The 19470-nt window shown below is 37.9% G+C and overlaps 1 protein-coding gene across 1 annotated transcript; it reads left to right on the top strand.

The window, feature by feature from the left end:
* Nucleotides 1-7998: 7998 nt before the first annotated feature.
* LOC104891356 (hypothetical protein) lies at nucleotides 7999-18704 on the top strand. Its single transcript, XM_010677040.3, has 23 exons — nucleotides 7999-8146; nucleotides 8276-8355; nucleotides 8678-9271; nucleotides 10830-11032; nucleotides 11127-11198; nucleotides 11334-11468; nucleotides 11952-12070; nucleotides 12144-12452; nucleotides 12832-12919; nucleotides 12993-13098; nucleotides 13207-13320; nucleotides 13968-14131; nucleotides 14235-14355; nucleotides 14492-14716; nucleotides 14793-14983; nucleotides 15502-15669; nucleotides 15756-15861; nucleotides 16337-16474; nucleotides 16701-16862; nucleotides 16957-17157; nucleotides 17241-17435; nucleotides 17519-17590; nucleotides 18061-18704. Exons 2-23 carry the CDS (start codon nucleotides 8308-8310, stop codon nucleotides 18211-18213), a joined length of 3684 nt encoding a protein of 1227 aa, XP_010675342.1. The 5' UTR covers nucleotides 7999-8146; nucleotides 8276-8307; the 3' UTR covers nucleotides 18214-18704.
* Nucleotides 18705-19470: the final 766 nt, after the last annotated feature.

Raw genomic sequence — 19470 nt, forward strand, 5'->3', positions numbered from 1 at the left:
CTCATAATGCCTCTTGAATTTTGACTTTTGAGTGGAGATAATTTAGAGCAAAAAAATCTTAGATTCTTACTTTATCTTCTCCTCACTTAAGCTAAATTCGTTAATGGTAAAACGTTCAGTCTTTTGGTTTGCAAAGATGCCACCACAACTTTCAGTATTTTGTACATTCTAATACAGCAAAAGAAATAGTAGTAACTAGTAAGACTAATCTATAATACCCCTACTTTTTATTTTTTTATTTTTTTGGCGACAAGGACAAACAAAGGCAACTAATTGACCAACTTACCTAATCTAGCTGTTGTAGCTAGCACAAGGGCTGGCCAATTTCTTGCCTACTTACCTTACGAATTTGGCAAGAACTAAACTTGCTACATAAAGCTTTAATATCATGAACTAAAGTGGAGATTTCAAAGGGCTGTTGATGATTGGCGATTGCTCGGACGAGTTCTGTGCAGTCTGAGTGAATTTGAACATATCTGACCCCTTTGTTGAAAGCTTCGTATAGCCCTTGATGCAATGCACATGCTTCAGTTTGCAGTGGTGTCAGAGCTATATTCTTTGCATTACCTTCAAATTCTTTTATGTTATTTATTGAGGCTGATCAACCGATTCCTGTTCTGGGATATTGCTTCTTATATCTCTTCCAGGCTTTGTCTACTAAAATGATGCAGTTCTCTCGTTGATTCTGATCCGCTGTAACTTCTACCTCAAGCTGGTTGTTGGCTTCGTTGTGAATCATGTTTAATTGTTTCTCTCGGATCTTTGAATCTTCATTCAGTTCCTTAAGGAGGGCGTCCTTGTGCAATAGGATGGATACTGGGTTTTCATTCATATTTCTGAACACAACGTTGTTTCTGTGTAATCAGATAGCCCACAGAGTGGGCTATGAAGACTTTTGATCTCTCAGACTTTATACCATCTTCTTTCCAGAATAATTTTAGGAAGTTTTTAATCCATTCTTCTATAGGTGTTGGGGGAACCGAGCATGCTTTAATTCCCAAGGTAGAACACTCCCACACGCGTGCTGAGATGGCGCAATCCCGGAAGAGGTGGTTTACAGTTTCCTTATGTGTCTGGCAGAGATAACAATTTTCCTGGACCGAAATATTTCTTTTTAATAGATTGGAGCTCGTACCAATGGCTTTGTTCAACAATCTCCAAACGAAAATTTTCCATTTGGGGATGATGTCCATTGACCATAGCTTATGCCAAAACTTTCTGTTATCCAGTGACGTATCCAAATTTCCTTTTTGTATTAAGTAGAAAGTGTAGACGTCCTTGACTCTTAGGGTTCCAGACTTAGATTCACTTCAAATATATTAATCTTCAAGATCTTCTTTGGGAAGATGGGTGGATAAGATTCTGACAGCTGTATCGGTGGGGGCAAAGTCTCCAAATGAGAGGAGGATTCCAGGTTTTTTTTATTTGGTAACATCAAGTCCTTGACTTTGTGGACTCCTATTTCCTCTGGAATGATACCCTCTTTAAGTTTTACTGGATCCCCTCTGAGCCATTTATCAGAAAGAATATCCGTTTGCGAGCCATCTCCTATTCTCTTTGTGAACCCTTCGCGACAATCTTGGATTGATCTGCAGAAGCCGCGAAATCCCTAGGAGACCCTGCCTAACCGAGATCTACGCAGAGCAATGTTTACTAGGGAGTCTTTATACTTAGCATGCAAGATTTGCGAAATCAAAGACTGATTCGAGTTGTGGATCCTTACGACTTGTTTTTCGAGAAGAGCTTTGTTAAATAGATGGATGTTCCTAATTCCAAGACCCCCTCCCCCTTTTGGGAGTTCAAGAGTTCTCATGCTCTTCCAATAAATAGGTATGTAATCCCGAGAGCCGGCCCATAAGAATCTAGCAAAAACGAGTTTATCTTATCAGTTGTTTCTTTAGGAATTAGGAAGACACTAAGTATGTTGAGGCTAAGCATTGCTAGTATGTTATTAATGAGGATGACTCGCACTGCATGAGATAGAGCTAGATGATGCCAACTCGAGACTCTTTTCTCGACTTTCTCAATCAATGGATTAAATTTTCTAGAGCTTCTTCCGTCGATTTCAATGTTACACCCCAAGTATGTCACCAATTCGTCAGCTGAAGGGGTACCTACGATACTTCTCATGAATCGCTTGAAGCGAGGGGGTGTGTTGGGACTGAACATTATATGGGATTTATTGTAGTTGATCACTTCACCTGATACACGACTGAAACAAGATAAAATTTTCTTCACCTCTTCACAAGCTCCTGGCGTAGCCTTAAGGAATATCAAAGAGCCATCTGCAAAGAACAGGTGTGAAACAGACGGACACGATCTAGCTAGACTAATTCCTTGGAACCGGCCTTCATTTACACCATGTGTTAGCATTCTAGACAGGATATCCATTATTAAAATGAAGAGATAAGAGGAGAGAGGGTCTCCCTGTCTGAGCCCACAAGTAGGTTTGAACCGCTTCATAAGCTCACCATTGATAAGGATAGAGTATGAGACAGTAGTGACGCATTGCATGATCCACTGACGGCATATGGTAGGCATTCCCATAGTATTTAGTAACCATTCAAGGAAGTCCCAGTCGACCTTATCGTATGCTTTGAACATGTCTATTTTAAGCGCTGCAAGAACCTGATTACCCTTCTTGTGATGATTTATTATGTTGACTAGTTCATGAGCAATAAGGCAATTGTTCGATAGCAGTCTGCCTGGAACAAAGGCATTCTGATAGGAGGAGACTAGGGTTTTTAAGACTGGCTTGAGCCTGTTTGTGATTACCTTCGAAATGACTTTGTAAATCACATTGCATAAGCTAATTGGTCTGAATTGACTAGCTTCCTCAGGTCTTTCGATTTTAGGAATCAGGCAGATATTCGTAAGGTTCCATTCCTGCAGAATAAACCCTGTAGAGAAGAAGTGGGATACAACTTGCTAAATATCTTCGCAGACTATTGACCAATGCTTCTGATAAAAAATTTCCATCCGGGCCGGGAGCTTTGAGACTCCCCATTTGAAATACAGTTCGCTTGACTTCATCTTTGGAGACCGGATTCACTAACTCCAATTGTTGCTCGTGGGTTACTTGAGGAACTAAGTGTTGAAGTGTGGATAGTTCTTCCCAGTAGTCATCGCTATGGTGAGCTTTTTGATAGATGTTAGTAAAGTGGTTTAGTAACTCCTTATGAATGTCCTCTTTGCTTGAGATCCATCTCCCTGTTGGACTCTTGAGCATAAGAATCTCGTTCCGCTGCCTCCGACGCTTTGCTTTTCAAAAGAACCATTTTGTATTCAAGTCCTCCCATGCCCTCCATTTGCTTTTAGCCCGTTGTCGCCAGAATTTTAGTTGAATATCTAACTTAGCTAGATTTGCTCGTTTAAATTCTTCATCAAGATTTCCCCCATTATTTTGAGGTAGACTATCTTGGATTTCGCCACACTGATTTCCCCCATTTTAGTTGGATTTCGCCACACTGAGAACGAGGGTGGGACGGTAGTGGTTTTAGGGCTGAGGTGGGGTTCTAAATGGAACGATAGTGGTGGTGGGGGTATGTGATGGTTTGGGGTTACTCCTAACGGCTCATTTAATGCCATTAAGGTCACATTTTTCTAATATTAATAAGTGTAGGATCGATAACCATTCATATTAAAAACAAACGGGTTACCATTTAAAATAGGAAAAAAATGAATAAACAATCCCAGCTGTGCTCCCTGTGCTCGACAACAACAGTTTCAACTTCAATTTAATATTGACGAGTCCTAACTTTTTTAACACCCCTTTTACATTGATGGTCCGAACAAATTCTATGACCTACTAAAGTAGGTAAACTTCGTTAATGTTTCAAGAAAACTTTTTTTTTTCCCTATTTTCTTCATCCTCTTTTTTTTTTTTTCCTTTCTCTTTCTTCCCCTGCCCCCTCCTCTATCACCCTCCTCCTCTCCATTTCCCCTCCACCCGATAACCCCCTTTCCATGCCACCTCAAAACCCCTTCCTCTACCATCCCAAAGCACCCTCATCCTTTTGCCACCCTACAACCCCCTCCTATGCCACCTCGAAACACTCCACCCCCTCTCTGCCACTATCCTTCTCCTCTTCCCTCTCCCTATTGCCACCCATCCATCTCCCTGCCACCCATCATTCTCGCCCACATCACGAAACTTCGCGAGTTTTTTTTGTCTTATTCTCCTTTTCGCTTTATTTTTTCTCGTTATGCATGAATCTTAATCTTAAGGATTAGACTAATTTTCTGCAACAATTTAGTGAATTTAAGTTTTCCATAATTTCACGAGTAATATATCCAATTGTTAATTGTACATCTCGTTCTACCACTTTGGTCTTTGATTTTACATGATTTTTTTTTTGTTGAACTACGATTAAAACCGGTGACGAGTTTCATTTGTATGAAATTTTGTAGTTTTCTTATAACTAGGGGTGTGCATTATCGGATATCGGATCAAAATCGAATCCGATATCCGATCTGAAGATCCGAAAACAAAACCGAAACTATAATTTCATTGGGGCGCATGAATTGACCCACTGGCCACTGCTACATTTGTTTTGGGCTTATGGCAGCCAATATGGCATATATTACATAATTTACATTATTGCAGGCAAGCCACTGCTACATTTGTTTTGGGCTTATGTTATGGCTGGGAGCCCATATGGCATATATTACTGAAAATTGAAATGTGCCTAATTACCTACTGCCTAAGCGCCTAGTTGCCTACTGTGACTGATTTTAGCCCAATAAAATGGGCTAGTCTGCTAGCCCATGCCATATTTGGCATTTGGATATTTTAACATAAAAAAGGATTTTCGGATATCCAAAAATTCTAAAAAATATTGTCCGCACTTGATCCGAAAATCCGATATTTTTTCGGATAACCGAGCCGAAATATCTGAAAACCAAAAATCGGATCGGATCACCTAATAGTCGGGTCGGACCATTCGGATCAGATTTTTTTTCCACGCCCCTGCTTATAACGGTTATTTCACCAAATACCCCTGACAAAAAAATTTATTCACAAAATACCCCCACTTTTTTTCAAAATTCACCAGATACCCCTACCCTTTAAAAAAAATCACCAGATAGTCAGATACCCCAAATGTTGACAGACATTAGTCTCTGTTAGTGTTTGTTTACAAGTTTTTCCTAAGTCAACCTAATTAGCCCTAAATCAAACTAATTTAACCCTAAGTCAACCTAATTAACCCTAACTAACCCTAACCCTCTATCACCCCTAACCTACCATCCCCCCCCCCCCCCCAACAACCCAACCCCACCACCCCCAACAACCCGCCAGCCCCACCAGCCCACATGCCACCACCCCACCACCATTTCCATCCCCACCATCCCCCTCCCCCGTAGCCACCAACACGAAACCCACCCCTACCCTCCCCCGCAAACATCAACACTAGACCCACCCCTACCCCTCCCTCGCAGCCACCCTCTCGCAACCCCATCTCCCGCAACCCCTTGCACACAACTTCCATTTCGACGATGGAAGTTGTGTTTCTCGTTCTATTCGCTTGCGGTGGTGGTGGACGACCGAGAAGATGATGTTGACGACGCATCGGAGACTAAGGGAGAAATAATGAGAGAGGGAGAATGAGTGAGAGTCGAAGGCGCTGCTGCGGGCTATGGGAGGGGGACTGGGGGGAGCTGCGTGGGAGGTGGAGGCGGAGGGGGGGCTGGTGGGGATAGGGTTGTTGGGTGGTGGTGGGTTAGGGGAGAGAGGGCATTAGGGTTAGTTAGTTTTTTAGGATTTTCAGGATTAATTAGAGTTTTTTAGGGTTAATTAACACTAATGACTAACGGAGTTAACCGCCGTTAGTCATTAAGGGCATTTTGTGTCATTTTTTTAAAATTTTGGGGTATTTGGTGAATTTTGAAAAAAGTGAGGGTGTTTGGTGAATAAATTTTTTTATCAAGAGTATTTGGTGAAAAAACCGTTATAATTTCTTAGAATTAATGACTTTAAGAGATGAAGCCTTTGGAGAAATTGTGCGCGTAAAATTTTATTTAAGGTCTGCTAGATTGTGTTTTTTTTAAGAGAAGGGGGTAACTAATTAAGAGGAGTGTTGAAGGAGAGGAGGTTTCAAGGGTGTTAGGGGAAGGGGAAGAGGAAGAAGAGTTGGTGGCAGGGAAGGAAGGAGAGAGAAAGATTGAAAGAGGAGGTAGAAAAAGCCGCTTAAAAAAAAGGTAAGAAGGGAAAAGAAGGGGATTAATCCAATTTTTTTTTTACCATTTTAGCAAGTTATTAGTTCACTCGAACCACCAGTGTAAAAGAAATGGTTTGAAGTTAGGATTGCTCAATATTGAATTGAAGTTGGAACTATATTTATGAAGGGACATAGTTAGGACTATCATTATCAACTTCTCCTTGAAAATAAGCTAAGTTAGGGATTACCATTAAGAATTTTCTGTTGGAAAAATTGACAATAGAGGTCTGAACTTTGGGTGATAATTTTTAAAAGATCTGAACTATTGATTAACCTGTGTAGGTCCCAACTTTAGGGGGTCTTAACTTTTAGCGGGCATCGACGACTTAAAACTGAAGATTTTTTTAAAAATCTCACCTAGTTCCTACATCCCTCCCTCAATTAACCCTTCTGAAGTAATCCAAGTTTTACAAGTGATGAAATATTAAGCTAGTTTTAAGTCACTAAGGCCCGCTAAAAGTTAAGACCCTCTAAAATTGGGACCTACACAGGTTAATCAATAGTTCAGACCTTTTAAAAATTATCACCCAAAGTTCAGACCTCTATTGTCAATTTTTCCTTTTCTGTTTATTAATAACTAAAAACTCCAAAACAATAATTAACATGTCTTTTAAGGTAGATCTTATTGTAAATCTCACGTCATAACTCACTAATAAATGATTACATTCATTATTATAATCAATGATTTTTGACCATATCAAAGTCTCCGGCCACATATTTGCTATTGCAAACTCAACATACTTATTGGATAACTCCATAAAAAATATGCTTATTAGTATTTGGTAATTTATCTGCTACTTTAATTATAACTAGTCTTATTTGCACACGATCCATTCATTGATATACAAAAATATAAGTAATTGGTAGAAAAAATATCTTTAAAAATTTATTTCATCACCTAAACAATGATTTTTTTTTTTTAACAATTTAGATACTAAATTGCATCATTTACATAGATGCATTTTAGACATTTTAAGAGACTACCAAACTAATCATGCGTTCACTTATGGAATAGAAATCTAAGGTTTAATAGCATGATGACTGACGACATACATGATCAACCCCATAAATCCACAATGTCACGCTTAAAACGGTGATTAATACAAATTTTAAGAATTTATTCCCAAACTCAAATTAAACAATTCACATTATTCGCAAAGCATAGGCAACAAAATTGGCTGAACAAACCACAGAAAAAAACACAAACGGAACCCGGAAGGTTTAAAGGTTGGATTTTTTTAACAACCAATCTATCTACCGTCGATAGAAGTGACTAATCCCTTCATTCCGAGTGCTCTATCTGAGGGTAAAAAGCTGACCAATAATCTCTTTCCATTCGCAAAGGTTGAGGATCGAACTCTCAAGTCTCAACTGATTAATTAAGGGGAAAAGTGAGCAACCACTATATCAATACCAGTATATCAATTTTTATTTTATTTTTAGGGGAATACCAGTATACCACTTAGTAAGTGGGACCCTTCAATCCCATGTGACAACCCATGAATCTTAAATAGCGGAGAAAATTTCGAGGAGAGAGAAAAAAAAGCTTATGCTACAAGTTGAGTTCCCACTCCAACGTTCGACTGTCACATTTCTCACCTTAATCACCCGCACGTTATTTTATCATTCCTCCCTCACTCCAACCTTTTCACTTTCGTGCTCCTTCTATTTTTGCCATTTTCTTCATATTTCTTCCCCCTCATTTCTTTTTTTAAATATTTTTTATCATACACCCAAAAAAAAAAAACATTAATTTCATACTCTTCTTTGCTAAGTAAGCACCGCTCTCTCTCTCTTTGTTAATCTCGTACTACTTTACTGTTATTTCAAAATTTGATCTTTCTCTCTCTAAAAAAAACCTTGCAGTTTTCTCTCTCCTCCATTTTTGTGTGGTTAGCTTCTCTGCTTCTGTAGCTCAAGCTTTCTATGTGAGTAAACTGCTGTTTTCTGCATTCATGCAATTTTCCCATTTCTAAATTTGGCTTCTTTTTAATCCTTTTTTTCTGGGTACATTTATTTATTGTGTGTAACTATATATATAAATCTGGTTTTGCTAGGTGAACTCAGTTGAAACTTAAATCACACAAAAATGTTCACTCAAGGCCTGGATAACAGTGCCCTCAAATGGGTTAAAGAGGTAATTTTTATTTTTTATTTTTTGGGTATGGGATATTATATTGTGGGTGTTAAATATTTTTTGGGTTTGAATTGAATTTTGGTAATGTGATTTATTTTGCATCTTTCTTCTATTATTTATATGTGTGTTTCAGTTTTTATGTTTTGGTTTTGTTTCTATCTTTGTTGTTTGTGATTTATAGTATTGTGTTGGTGGAAGTTATTAGATTTTGGTGTGATCTTGATAATTGGTGTATCTAATTGTGGTTTTAGTTTTTTTTGGTATGGTTTAAGTTAGTTTCCATATTTTGTTTCCTAATATAGGGGATGAACTTTGTTTTTAGGGTTCTATGGATAGTAAAAAGGAAGAACCCTTTTCAGTGTTAAATCATAGGACAAGGATTGACCCAATTCTAAAAAAGAGCAGCAGCCAAGGTTTTGGGCTGCCACCGCCCGGAAAGTTCCGAAGCGGGCATTTGCCACTCTCTAGAGTCATTCCTGGGGATGACTCAGCTTCTGTTTCTGGTAATGACATCAGTTCTGAGTCTGAGGAGGATGATGTTTATGGTGGGAGGTATTCTTTGGACTCATCCCCACAGGATGAACGTGCTCCTCCTTCGATTGCTAGTAACTATAGATACTCGAATCCAAGATCGTTACCGCCAACTCGAATGAGTTATGGAAGTGATTATCTGTCTTCTGATGTGTATTCGTCGGTGGAGTTTACTGGGAAGAAGGGTGAGAGGTTAAGTAAAGGGAATGGGAGGTACCCAGTTCGGCAGAATGGTTATGCAGAGGATGAGTCTGAAGATTCTGCTGGTAGCTCTGAGTTTTCGTCTTCACAAGTTGGGAGCAACATCCATACAGCTTCTCGTTCACAAGCTCATGTTTCAGAAGGCTATACGTCTAGTGTAACTTCGAGGATGAATGTTGGGAAGGTGTGTTATTTTGCTTTTGATGTATTATATACTGTTGTGAATTTGTAGGTTTGCATATTACTGCATGTTTTAAATCATTTATTGCTGCTTGAGTTTCTCTGAGATTGTGTGATTTTTTTTATCTTAGTTATGAACAATGCTTTAAACTTCTTATTGTATTTGTCATGTAGGTTGATCCTTACAAAATGTATTTTCCTATATAGGATATGGATTCCCCTTATATTTATTTTTCTACATTCTTTCTCTTCAATAGATTATTGTCGCTAGCAGTATAGTATATACTCTTTAGTCTTTCCAACATGTGTGAGAGTATGCATAGTCATTCAATCTTCTGTGAAGCTTTTACTGGTTGGTTTGGAGACAGACTCCAAAGCCTCGAGTATAAACCAAAACCTGTCAGCTATTATAAACCAGAAGTAATACGTGAAGAAATTTTGTTAAATGAAACTATAATTTTCCTGTGATGGATTGCAATAACCTGCAACGGTAAAGTTAGCATCAATGAGGCTCATTTCTAGATACTCATATTCAACTGGAAACTACCACTGCAGTAAATGACACCCAACTTTATTAAGATGAAGGATTCAGTGTAATGAAGTATAGCGAGTCAGCCATGCAATGATGACTAACTGTATAGCCAAGTAGGTTAAAATAGGAGAATATTGTTACAGTGTCGACTTATACCTTCAAATTGATTGTGGTAATTGGGATCTGTGATGTGACAATTTTTTGGCAGGTAGGGACTTAATTCTTGATTTGCTTGTTTGTGAGTAAACCATGTCTAATGAGGATCAAATACTGTTAGGTAATACAAATGTCTATCACTCTTTGCCTAGGGCTTGTAACCCAATTCTCTTGCTAGTTTTTCATAAAAGAATCTGGACATCTTTAAGGAAAATTGAAGGACAAAAGTAAAATTGACTGAATTTTTTGAAATCATATTATACTGAATGCATGCCCTTATTACCGGATCGGGTTTCTAAATACAACTTCTATCATACACCTAGTTCCACCATGAGCGGGGTACAACTGAAGGCTATCTTTGGTTCATTGCTCATTTGAAACCTTCAAATGTGCAAAATTTGCACAATAGGGGGAATTTTAAATGAGCAAAAAATAGCCTTGGGTGTACAATTCAGGGTGTACAATGAATGCACTCAGTTTCTAAACATTCATTCCATCCAAGAGAAAAACATTCATATTGATGCACATGTTATATAGATTTCCCTTCCTAAATTGCTTATAACCAATTTAAAAAAAATCCTTCAATTGTTTTTTCTTTTCAAAAGTTCTGATCCTGCCAGGGAAAATTTAACTGATTAAGAGTCCTGGTAACGATGATATGCATCAGCAAGATGGTGATTGTTGTTAGTTAGCAATGTGATATAGAATTGCTGTGCTCTTTCAGTCCATTATTGCTTTAGGCAAGCGCCTTGGCTGTTGTGTAGTTGGTTCCGCCATCTTATTGTCTCCCCATCCTCCTGCTTTCTTGCTTTTGTCTGTATCTCTGATTTTGTATGTTGCTGATGGTGTGGTGTTGATGAATCATTTCATGTAGGATGATGATGATACTCCAAGTGCACCTCCAGTTTGCAGCTCAGGTCAGGATACCTGCCAGGCTGTGCCTGTAGCCCATGACAAAATATCTGTTGAATCTCATGGTGCTTCTAACAAAATTGAGCCAGATGCTCCCAGCATTACACCATCTGTTGACTGTCAAGGGGCTACTACTGAAAATAAGATTCCGGAACCACATGCAAGGTCTGATATACGGAATCTTGGAACTATGCTATATACACTAGGATTTGCGTTTTCTGGGTTACTTGAGTTAATTATGGTATAATTTGTTTTCCAGAACCACAATCGGTGCAGAATCTGCAGGGTCATCAGGTTCACATGCTGCGCGTCTACCCACATTCCATGCAAGGTACTTATAAACTTTTATGAACACAGTTCACCTCTAGATTTTTTTTTAGCTTCTCTAACTTTTACCATCATGCTACTTGTGCAAAATTGATATTTTCTTCCCTCTTTTTCTTTTGTATTTTGGTAAACAATTCAGCACTCAAGGACCATGGCATTCAGTAGTTGCATATGATGCTTGCGTTCGTCTTTGTCTCAATGCATGGGCAAGGGGTTGCATGGAAGCTCCTGTTTTTCTAGAAAATGAGTGTGCTCTATTGCGGAGTGCATTTGGGTGAGTTGAGCCTCCCCTGATTCTTTCATTGTTGCTACAATTCTTTTTATTATGAGCTTAGGTTTATTGTTCTCATAATGTTTGTAAATTTATTGATCATCTTTATTTTATTATGTCGATGCAGTTGTTTGTACTTATGTAAGCAGTTACAATTGCAATATTAAGTTGATTGGTCTCTCCAACTTCTGAGCTTAGGTTTATTGCTCTCGTAATGTTTGTAAATTTGTTAGTTCAGTCTTTATTATTTTATTATTAACATCTCATAATGTTTTGCCTTGAAAGTTGGAACTCTCTGTTGTCAATTTAATCCATGAATTTAGTCATATTTTTTTTACTCATGTAGAGTGCTAAGACCGTGTTCATAAGCTGTATCTTTACCTAATAAATGATTTTTTCCCAATTTTTACTAATTGTATTTCATAAATGGAGTTTTCTCATGTTTGGGTGTTTATCTCTTTTTTTTTTTTCCTCCCTGTATTACAGTTTGCAGCAAATTCTATTACAGTCAGAAGAGGAGATTCTGGCTAAGCGTGGCTCAGAGGTTGCAGTTGAAGGAGCTCCACAGAAACCAAAGAAAATGATTGGGAAGATGAAGGTCCAAGGTATCTTTAAATATAATCTCTATACTAGTATCAGTTAAACTTCCATGACTGGTCCTAATTCTTTTAATTGCAGTTCGTAAAGTTAGAGTGGGATTGGATCCACCTACTGGTTGCAGTTTTGGGTCCGTAAAGGCTCCAGTTATAAAGTTGGAGTCTGCTAAGTTGCAATTATCCAAGGTGCAAAGGTCAGTTGTGTCTGGATGGCATGCCCTGCGAAGAGTGCATTTTGTACTTCATAAGCCCTCAGATAGTTCGTTGTCACAAAAGAGTCTGGCGTATGTTCAAGCCAGTACTCAATACATAAAGCAAGTTTCTGGTCTTTTAAAAGTGGGTGTTGTAACAACATTGCGTCACAGTGCATCATCTTATGAACCTGTGCAAGGTATGACTCTTCAAGTGAAGCTATATCTCATAGAATGAGACATTCTCTCTCTCTCTCTCTCTCTCTCTCTCTCTCTCTCTCTCTCTCTCTCTAGCATAGATTATATATCCAAGTCCAAGACGCGAAAGTTTTATACAACTCCTTTTTCCATATATGTAGTTGTGGTAGAGCTCATCTTGTAGAATCGAGTAATTATGGATCAAAGTCTGTAGAACTAGGAATACTTACAGCATGTGCAATGATGTCCAAAATGTATTATGTCATTCCTCAGTGTGCTTCACCATGAATATACTATCATGCCTTAGCGAGCTTTCAATTTTTTAAGTTCCTCTAAAGAGATCTCTAATGTGTGGTCATTTCTTTTCCCTGATGCTACCAGAGAGTCATTCCTGTTTGTTAAGATTAAAAAGTTCACCTGAAGACGATGTTGTTCGGATGCAACCTGGCTCTGGCGAAACTCACGTATTGTATGTCTCTTGTTGAATCTCCTTCAATTTCTATTGAATTGCTGTCATGGCATAGTTGTTGACAACTTTACAGCTTTCCAGATGGTCTGGGAGATGATTTGATTCTTGAAGTTCAGGATTCAAAAGGAAAAAGCTGTGGCCGTGTGGTTGCTCAAGTGGCAACTGTTGCTGATGATCCGGTAATTTTTCTGATCCTTAAATCATTCAGTGTAGAGCCTCATCTCTACTGCAACAGCCAACAATAGTGAATAGTGTACAAGAGAAACTTATTGTTGACTTCCTTGCAGAATGACAAGCTGCGCTGGTGGTCGATATTTCGTGAGCCAGAGCATGAGCTTGTTGGTAAAATTCAAGTTTATATCAACTTCTCCATGAGCACTGATGAGAACAGTAATCTTAAGGTAAGATATGTCAATAAATGTCTATTCAGGTTTTTTGTCATAAAGTCCGGGTGATCTTGAACAGGTTAGGAACTGCCAATTTGGTTACAACTAATAGGAACAGGGTAAAATGAGTTATGGTTTGGTTCCTATTTTTGGAAACAAAACTGGTAGAACACCCAAATTAAATTCATAACCCCTCCCCCCCCCCCAAAAGACAGAAATATTAAGATTTTTCATGGCTCAAAAGTAATCAGTACTAGTTACTTTTACAGTATTAATAATGACGGGTAGATGGGTACTCGGATATTGCTCACATCTAGAATGAGCAACCTTGAAATCTTTGTGCATCTTCGGTAAAAAAAATATTCCTTTCCCCTCTCCATAGCATGCAAATTCTTGAACCTTATTTTTTTTAGAACTATACAAGTTTTCTTCTGTAATGGAAATTAGTTAATGGCTTGATGGCCTGTCCAGATTTCGTTTGAGGAGTAAAGCTGTATCTTCCCTATGAAATTTGTCTAGTTTTATTCTTGACACTGTTCATCACAATGACATGTGTTCTTGATACTGTCTATCAAGTTATTTTTTTGTTACTTTTGTTCTTGACATTGTTTATCAAGTGATGATCATAATTATTGTTTTTGCGTGTGCTACCACTCTACCAGTGCGGCTCCGTGGCAGAGACTGTAGCTTATGACTTGGCTTTAGAAGTTGCAATGAAAGTCCAACATTTTCAACAAAGACAGCTACTGTTGCATGGCGAATGGAAATGGTTATTGGAAGAGTTTGCAACTTATTATGGGGTTTCTGATGCATACACGAAATTAAGGTAAATTTTCTCGTACTTTTATCTGTTCTATGCATCATTGTCTTTGGTTGGTCAAGTAACTCATGACATTATATAATTACAATTCAATCTGCTGTTACGACAGATACCTTTCTTATGTCATGGATGTTGCGACACCTACAGCTGATTGTCTCACTCTTGTGTATGATTTGCTTTATCCTGTGGTTATGAAGGGCCACACAAAGAGTACATTAAGTCATCAAGAGGTATGTCAGTTGATGTATAAAGTTATTTTTTTAAAAATAGAGCATTTCCTCCTCCCTTCAACATTATTCATGTGTGGCATACTGCAGTTTGAGCTTCTTCTTGTCCTTGATTAATTGCTTTTCGGCTGCTTATCAGAACCGCATCTTAGGAGAAGTTGAGGACCAAATTGAGCAGATACTTGCTCTGGCATTTGAGAACTACAAATCCTTGGATGAATCACTGCCTTCTGGAATTATAGATGTCTTTCAACCTGCAAATGGGTGTGCGGCTCCAGCTATGCTACCTGCTGTGAAACTTTACACTCTGCTTCACGATATACTGTCTCCTGAGGCACAGAACAAACTATGCAGACACTTCCAGGTTAAGCCTAAATCATTTATATGCACACTGGAAGTTCATTTTTTACTTGAATTCTGCTGAATGTTCATATTTTCAGGCTGCTGCAAAGAAGAGGTCGAAGAGGCATTTGGCTGACACCGATGAGTGTGTTAGTAACACAGGTGAAGGATGCTTGCTGGATCATGTTAGCATGTCCACTGCTTACCAGAAAATGAAATCCCTTTGCTTGAATATCAGAAATGAAGTTTCCACTGATATTGAAATTCACAACCAGCACATACTTCCCAGGCATGTTATTTACTCGTTTCATGTAAAATTTGTAGGTTTGTACTGCAACATTTGTGATAATAATTACTAGCAATGCTGCAACCACCCTGCACGAATGCCACCAAATCTGGGGTCCAGACTTAACATGTGGGTAGCCTATGCCTTACAAGTCGGGTTTATACAATCTCTTAAAGCAGTAAGAGCATAAGAGGTTCTCTGGTATTACGACTAACATGAAAGTAAGGGGGTTGAGACACACTACCAGACAGGATTTGATCAAATTCCAGGCTAAGATGAGATAAAGCCCCTCATGCCCTTACCTGAATCTGCCATATATATATTTTTTTTTTTTTTGATTTTGGGTCACTATTTTTAGATTTGATCTAGGTTACCCTTTCTGACCACCTCTCATATTATTCTTAGGCCCTGGTGCCTGTGAAGTCTAAACACACAATGAGTCCAACACCCCTGCCCTCGCAGTCTTCTGTGAAAAGGAAGAAAACAACACTTCTAACTAGTTGATTGTGTCTCTTATGCAGTTTTGTCGATCTTCCGAATCTTTCTTCATCTATATACAGTGTGGAACTTTACAACCGGATCCGTGAGTTCCTTATTGCTTGCCCTCCGTCTGGTCCTTCACAACACGTGGCAGAACTTGTGATAGCAACTGCAGATTTCCAAAGAGATCTTGCCAGCTGGAACATCAAGTAAATTCAAATATCTTTCCCCCCTTCTTTATTCCAATTTTCTGTTGCATACAACAGATGAAACTCACTGGTTCTTTAATATGTAGTCCCATCAAAGGTGGAGTTGATGCAAAAGAATTGTTCCACTTGTATATTGTTGTCTGGATTCAAGACAAGCGTCTGGCTTTGCTTGAGACCTGCAAACTTGACAAGGTAGTGATACCAACCTATTTGTATTATTTTCTGTTTACTCAAATACTTCAGACTATCAATCTCGTTCACTAAGTGCATTTAACTTCCGTTCATTATTACTAGATTCAAATGCACGTAATGCGAGTTTCAAGTTATAATAGATTAACATCAAATTGTAAAATATTTTAAAAAAATAAAGGGCATTCAAGGTATTTGCCTTATGTAATAGAGACTAATTAGCTTTCAGTTCATGCATTAAGAATAAAAGTCACTTCTGTTCAGTTTTCACAGGTAGTGCAAGTATATTTTTAAGCATATTTCTATGTAGAAAATATAGAACAATTTACGTATTATAATTATTTTTGAAGACTTAGGTGGTGCACATTATGCTCCTGAAAAATTTCTCCCTCTATCCCTAAATGTATATCGACTCTGTTTTGTTGCTGTTATTTCTCTAGTAAACCAAGAAATTTCTCTTAACAACTTTTACCTGCAGGTCAAGTGGTCTGGGGTCCGAACACAACATTCCACGACACCTTTTGTTGATGAAATGTATGAGAGGCTGAAAGACACACTAAATGATTATGAGGTCATTATTAGCCGCTGGCCAGAATATAGCTTTGCCTTGGAAAATGTAAGTTTCAATCTTTTTTTGTGGTTGTGACAGTTCTGTTAATCTTTACTGGAGATAACCTTAACTCATTAATTAGCTATTCAGTGAAATTAAGAAACAAAAATCTTGGGGCTAAAGGTTCTAAGAATTATATGCCATAGATTAGTTGTATCAAATTAATAGACTCTAAAAGGCCTGTAGATATGTATTGTCTATCTGATGTTTTACTATGTGGACGTGCTTTTAGGCCGTTGCGGATGTAGAGAAGGCTGTAGTGGAGGCTCTAGACCGGCAATATTCTGATGTCTTGGCTCCTTTAAAGGAAAATCTTGCACCAAAGAAATTTGGTTTCAAGTATATGCAGAAACTGACTAAGCGAACAGTTAACCCTTATGTTGTTCCCAGTGAGGTACTTTACTTTTTATTCAAATCCTTATGCGGAACTTGAATCCTCATTGGCATGATAGCTTATTCTCTCTCCATGCCGATCTTTGGTTTTGCAGGTTGGGATCCTTCTAAATTCAATGAAGAGGATGCTTGACGTTCTTCGGCCCAAGATAGAAACTCAATTTAACTCATGGGGATCCTGTATCCCTACTCTTGGCAACCATATCCCAGGAGAACGTTTAAGTGAGGTTACTGTCATGTTAAGAGCAAAGTTCAGAAACTACCTGCAAGCCATTGTTGAGAAGCTTGTCGAAAATGTGAGTATCTCTGGATTAAAACTCGTGGCTGAAAGTTCACTGTTTGCTTCTGTGAATTCGCCTTTTAATTTGTTTTTCTGTAGACGAGGCTACAAAATGCAACAAAAATTAAGAAAATTCTCCAAGACTCCAAGGAAAGCGTTGGGGAACCCGATGTTAGAAATAGAATGCAGCCTCTAAAAGAACAGCTGACGAGCACAATGAATCATATGCACACAATCTTTGAGACTCATGTCTTCATTGCTATATGCCGGGGTTACTGGGACCGAATTGGTCAGGTGAGTGGATCAAAACTCAAGATGTAAAATTATGAAAGATTCCTCAATGATGTCTTCCTTAACTTCTTGTACTGCTGATACAGGATGTTCTTAGTTTCTTGGAGAATCGAAAAGAAAATAAAGCATGGTACAAGGGTTCAACAATTGCTGTTTCTGTGAGTATATGGTTCATTTATCATTCCTAAGGAACCATTATTTACATAAAATTTGATCAGTTTGCATTCTTTCTTAAAAATTAAATAAAATCTAGATTCCAGAGATTGGGACTTGCCAGATGCTTATGGTGTGCCAAATTTTTAAATATTGCAACCTTGTACTCCTGTCCTCCATTTCTAAACACGACGTATGGTTGGATACCATTTCTGAGAAATCAATATAATGGACCATAACTATTCTTCATTTCACATCTCTACTATACAACTTGTTTTTTTCTTGGAAATCTTAAGTCAATGGCTATCAATTAAGATATTCTTTCTCAATTTAGAAAGAGGTATACTTGAGTACAAAGTTTTTGCTCTTCTTTGTTTCTTTTGTTTCAGGTTTGGAAGAAACTTTAATGGCAGCAATTTATCAAGAATGGCTTTTGGTTATACTTTATTAAGCTTGCAACTCTTGTATAATGCAGGTTCTTGATGATACCTTCGGCTCACAGATGCAGCAGCTTTTGGGAAATGCTTTACAAGACAAGGACATTGAGCCTCCTCGATCTGTGATGGAAGTTCGATCCATGTTGTGTAAAGATGCCCAGATTCATAAGAGTAACACGTTTTATTACTGATTTAATTTTTTGGAGCTGCTTTAGCTGGATGGGAAGAGCATGTTTCATTCCAGTGGAGAGTTCTCTGCTCTCTTTGTGGTGAAGGTAGCAAGCGGCTCGGCAGCTCCAGAACTACTCAAGTTTGTAGCATAATGTAGATAAGTTGCTGATAGTGAATCCTTTCCAGTTTTGTGAAGTGAAGAAAATATAGTACTCTATGAAATTAGCACATTATAAGGAAATCGTAATATAGAAATTCTTTTTTGTTAATAAAACTATGTCTCCTATTTCCAATCATTATTTTGCTCCTTGTGGCTGCATTAGTGGGTATCAAGGCAATTTGGGAAGCCAATGGATATTCATGTATCTATTGTACTTCTACATCCTTACTAAATTGTCATAGTTTACTTTCAATCATACATTAGGAGCTAGACTATATTTATTAAATAATACTGTAATTGAATCATATATTTAAATTAAATGACACTGTAATTTTAATATTCTTTTTAGAATTGCTGGTATTTTAGGGGTGTAATTTCCCAAATTTTGAGTTACATATGTTTATACGAAATACTCCGTTTTTTTAATTGTTATAGTTTGCTTTGGGGAGAACTGAAATATTGCAAAACAAGGAGGAAGTGTCAAAAAATTTGATTGGTTTAGAGAAATGTAAAAGAAGAATTAAAATATTGTAGAAGAGAGAAAAATTGGTAGGTGAGAAGGTTTTAAGTAGATTATTAAAATGAATGGTAAGGTATATGAGGTAGAAAAGTGTAAAAAGTTGATGTGATACGTTACCAACTTAATATACGAAAAAAGTTAAAGTGTCGTCATTAAAAAAACGGAGGAAGTAATAATTACCTATTCATATACTAACATATTGTATCTTTGTCTTATAAAAGAAATAAGGTGGTGTTTGGTTGGGGTATTTTTAATGGAATGGAATGGAATGACATCCGTTCCATTGTTTGGTTGGGCATATTTAGGGTAGAGTCTCATACCCAAGGGTATCTATCTCCATCCCATCCCCCTAGAATCTCAATCTCCCCTCCTCCCTTAAGGGGTCGTTTGGTTCAAGATATGGAATGGAAAGGGAATGGATACAAATAGAGGAGGGGAATGGTAACAAAGATAGTTACCTTTATTGAGTGTTTGGTTCAAGCCAATGAATGGAAATGAAGGGTAACCATTAACTTCAAGTAATGGATTTTGTTACTTGAGGAGGAGGGAAGGTAACAAATTGGAGGAATCCATTACCATCAAGTAATGGTAAGGGAT

Source organism: Beta vulgaris, chromosome 1 (assembly GCF_026745355.1).
Source record: "Beta vulgaris subsp. vulgaris cultivar EL10 chromosome 1, EL10.2, whole genome shotgun sequence".
Classification (NCBI taxonomy): Eukaryota; Viridiplantae; Streptophyta; class Magnoliopsida; order Caryophyllales; family Amaranthaceae; genus Beta; species Beta vulgaris.

Coding starts and splice junctions, on each gene's coding strand:
- LOC104891356 (XM_010677040.3), top strand. CDS start 8,308: ATGTTCACTCAAGGCCTGGATAACAGTGCCCTCAAATGGGTTAAAGAG. Junction 12,920..12,992: donor TCTGGCGAAACTCACGTATT/GTATGTCTCTTG, acceptor ACAACTTTACAG/CTTTCCAGATGGTCTGGGAG. Junction 16,475..16,700: donor ATAGCTTTGCCTTGGAAAAT/GTAAGTTTCAAT, acceptor ACGTGCTTTTAG/GCCGTTGCGGATGTAGAGAA.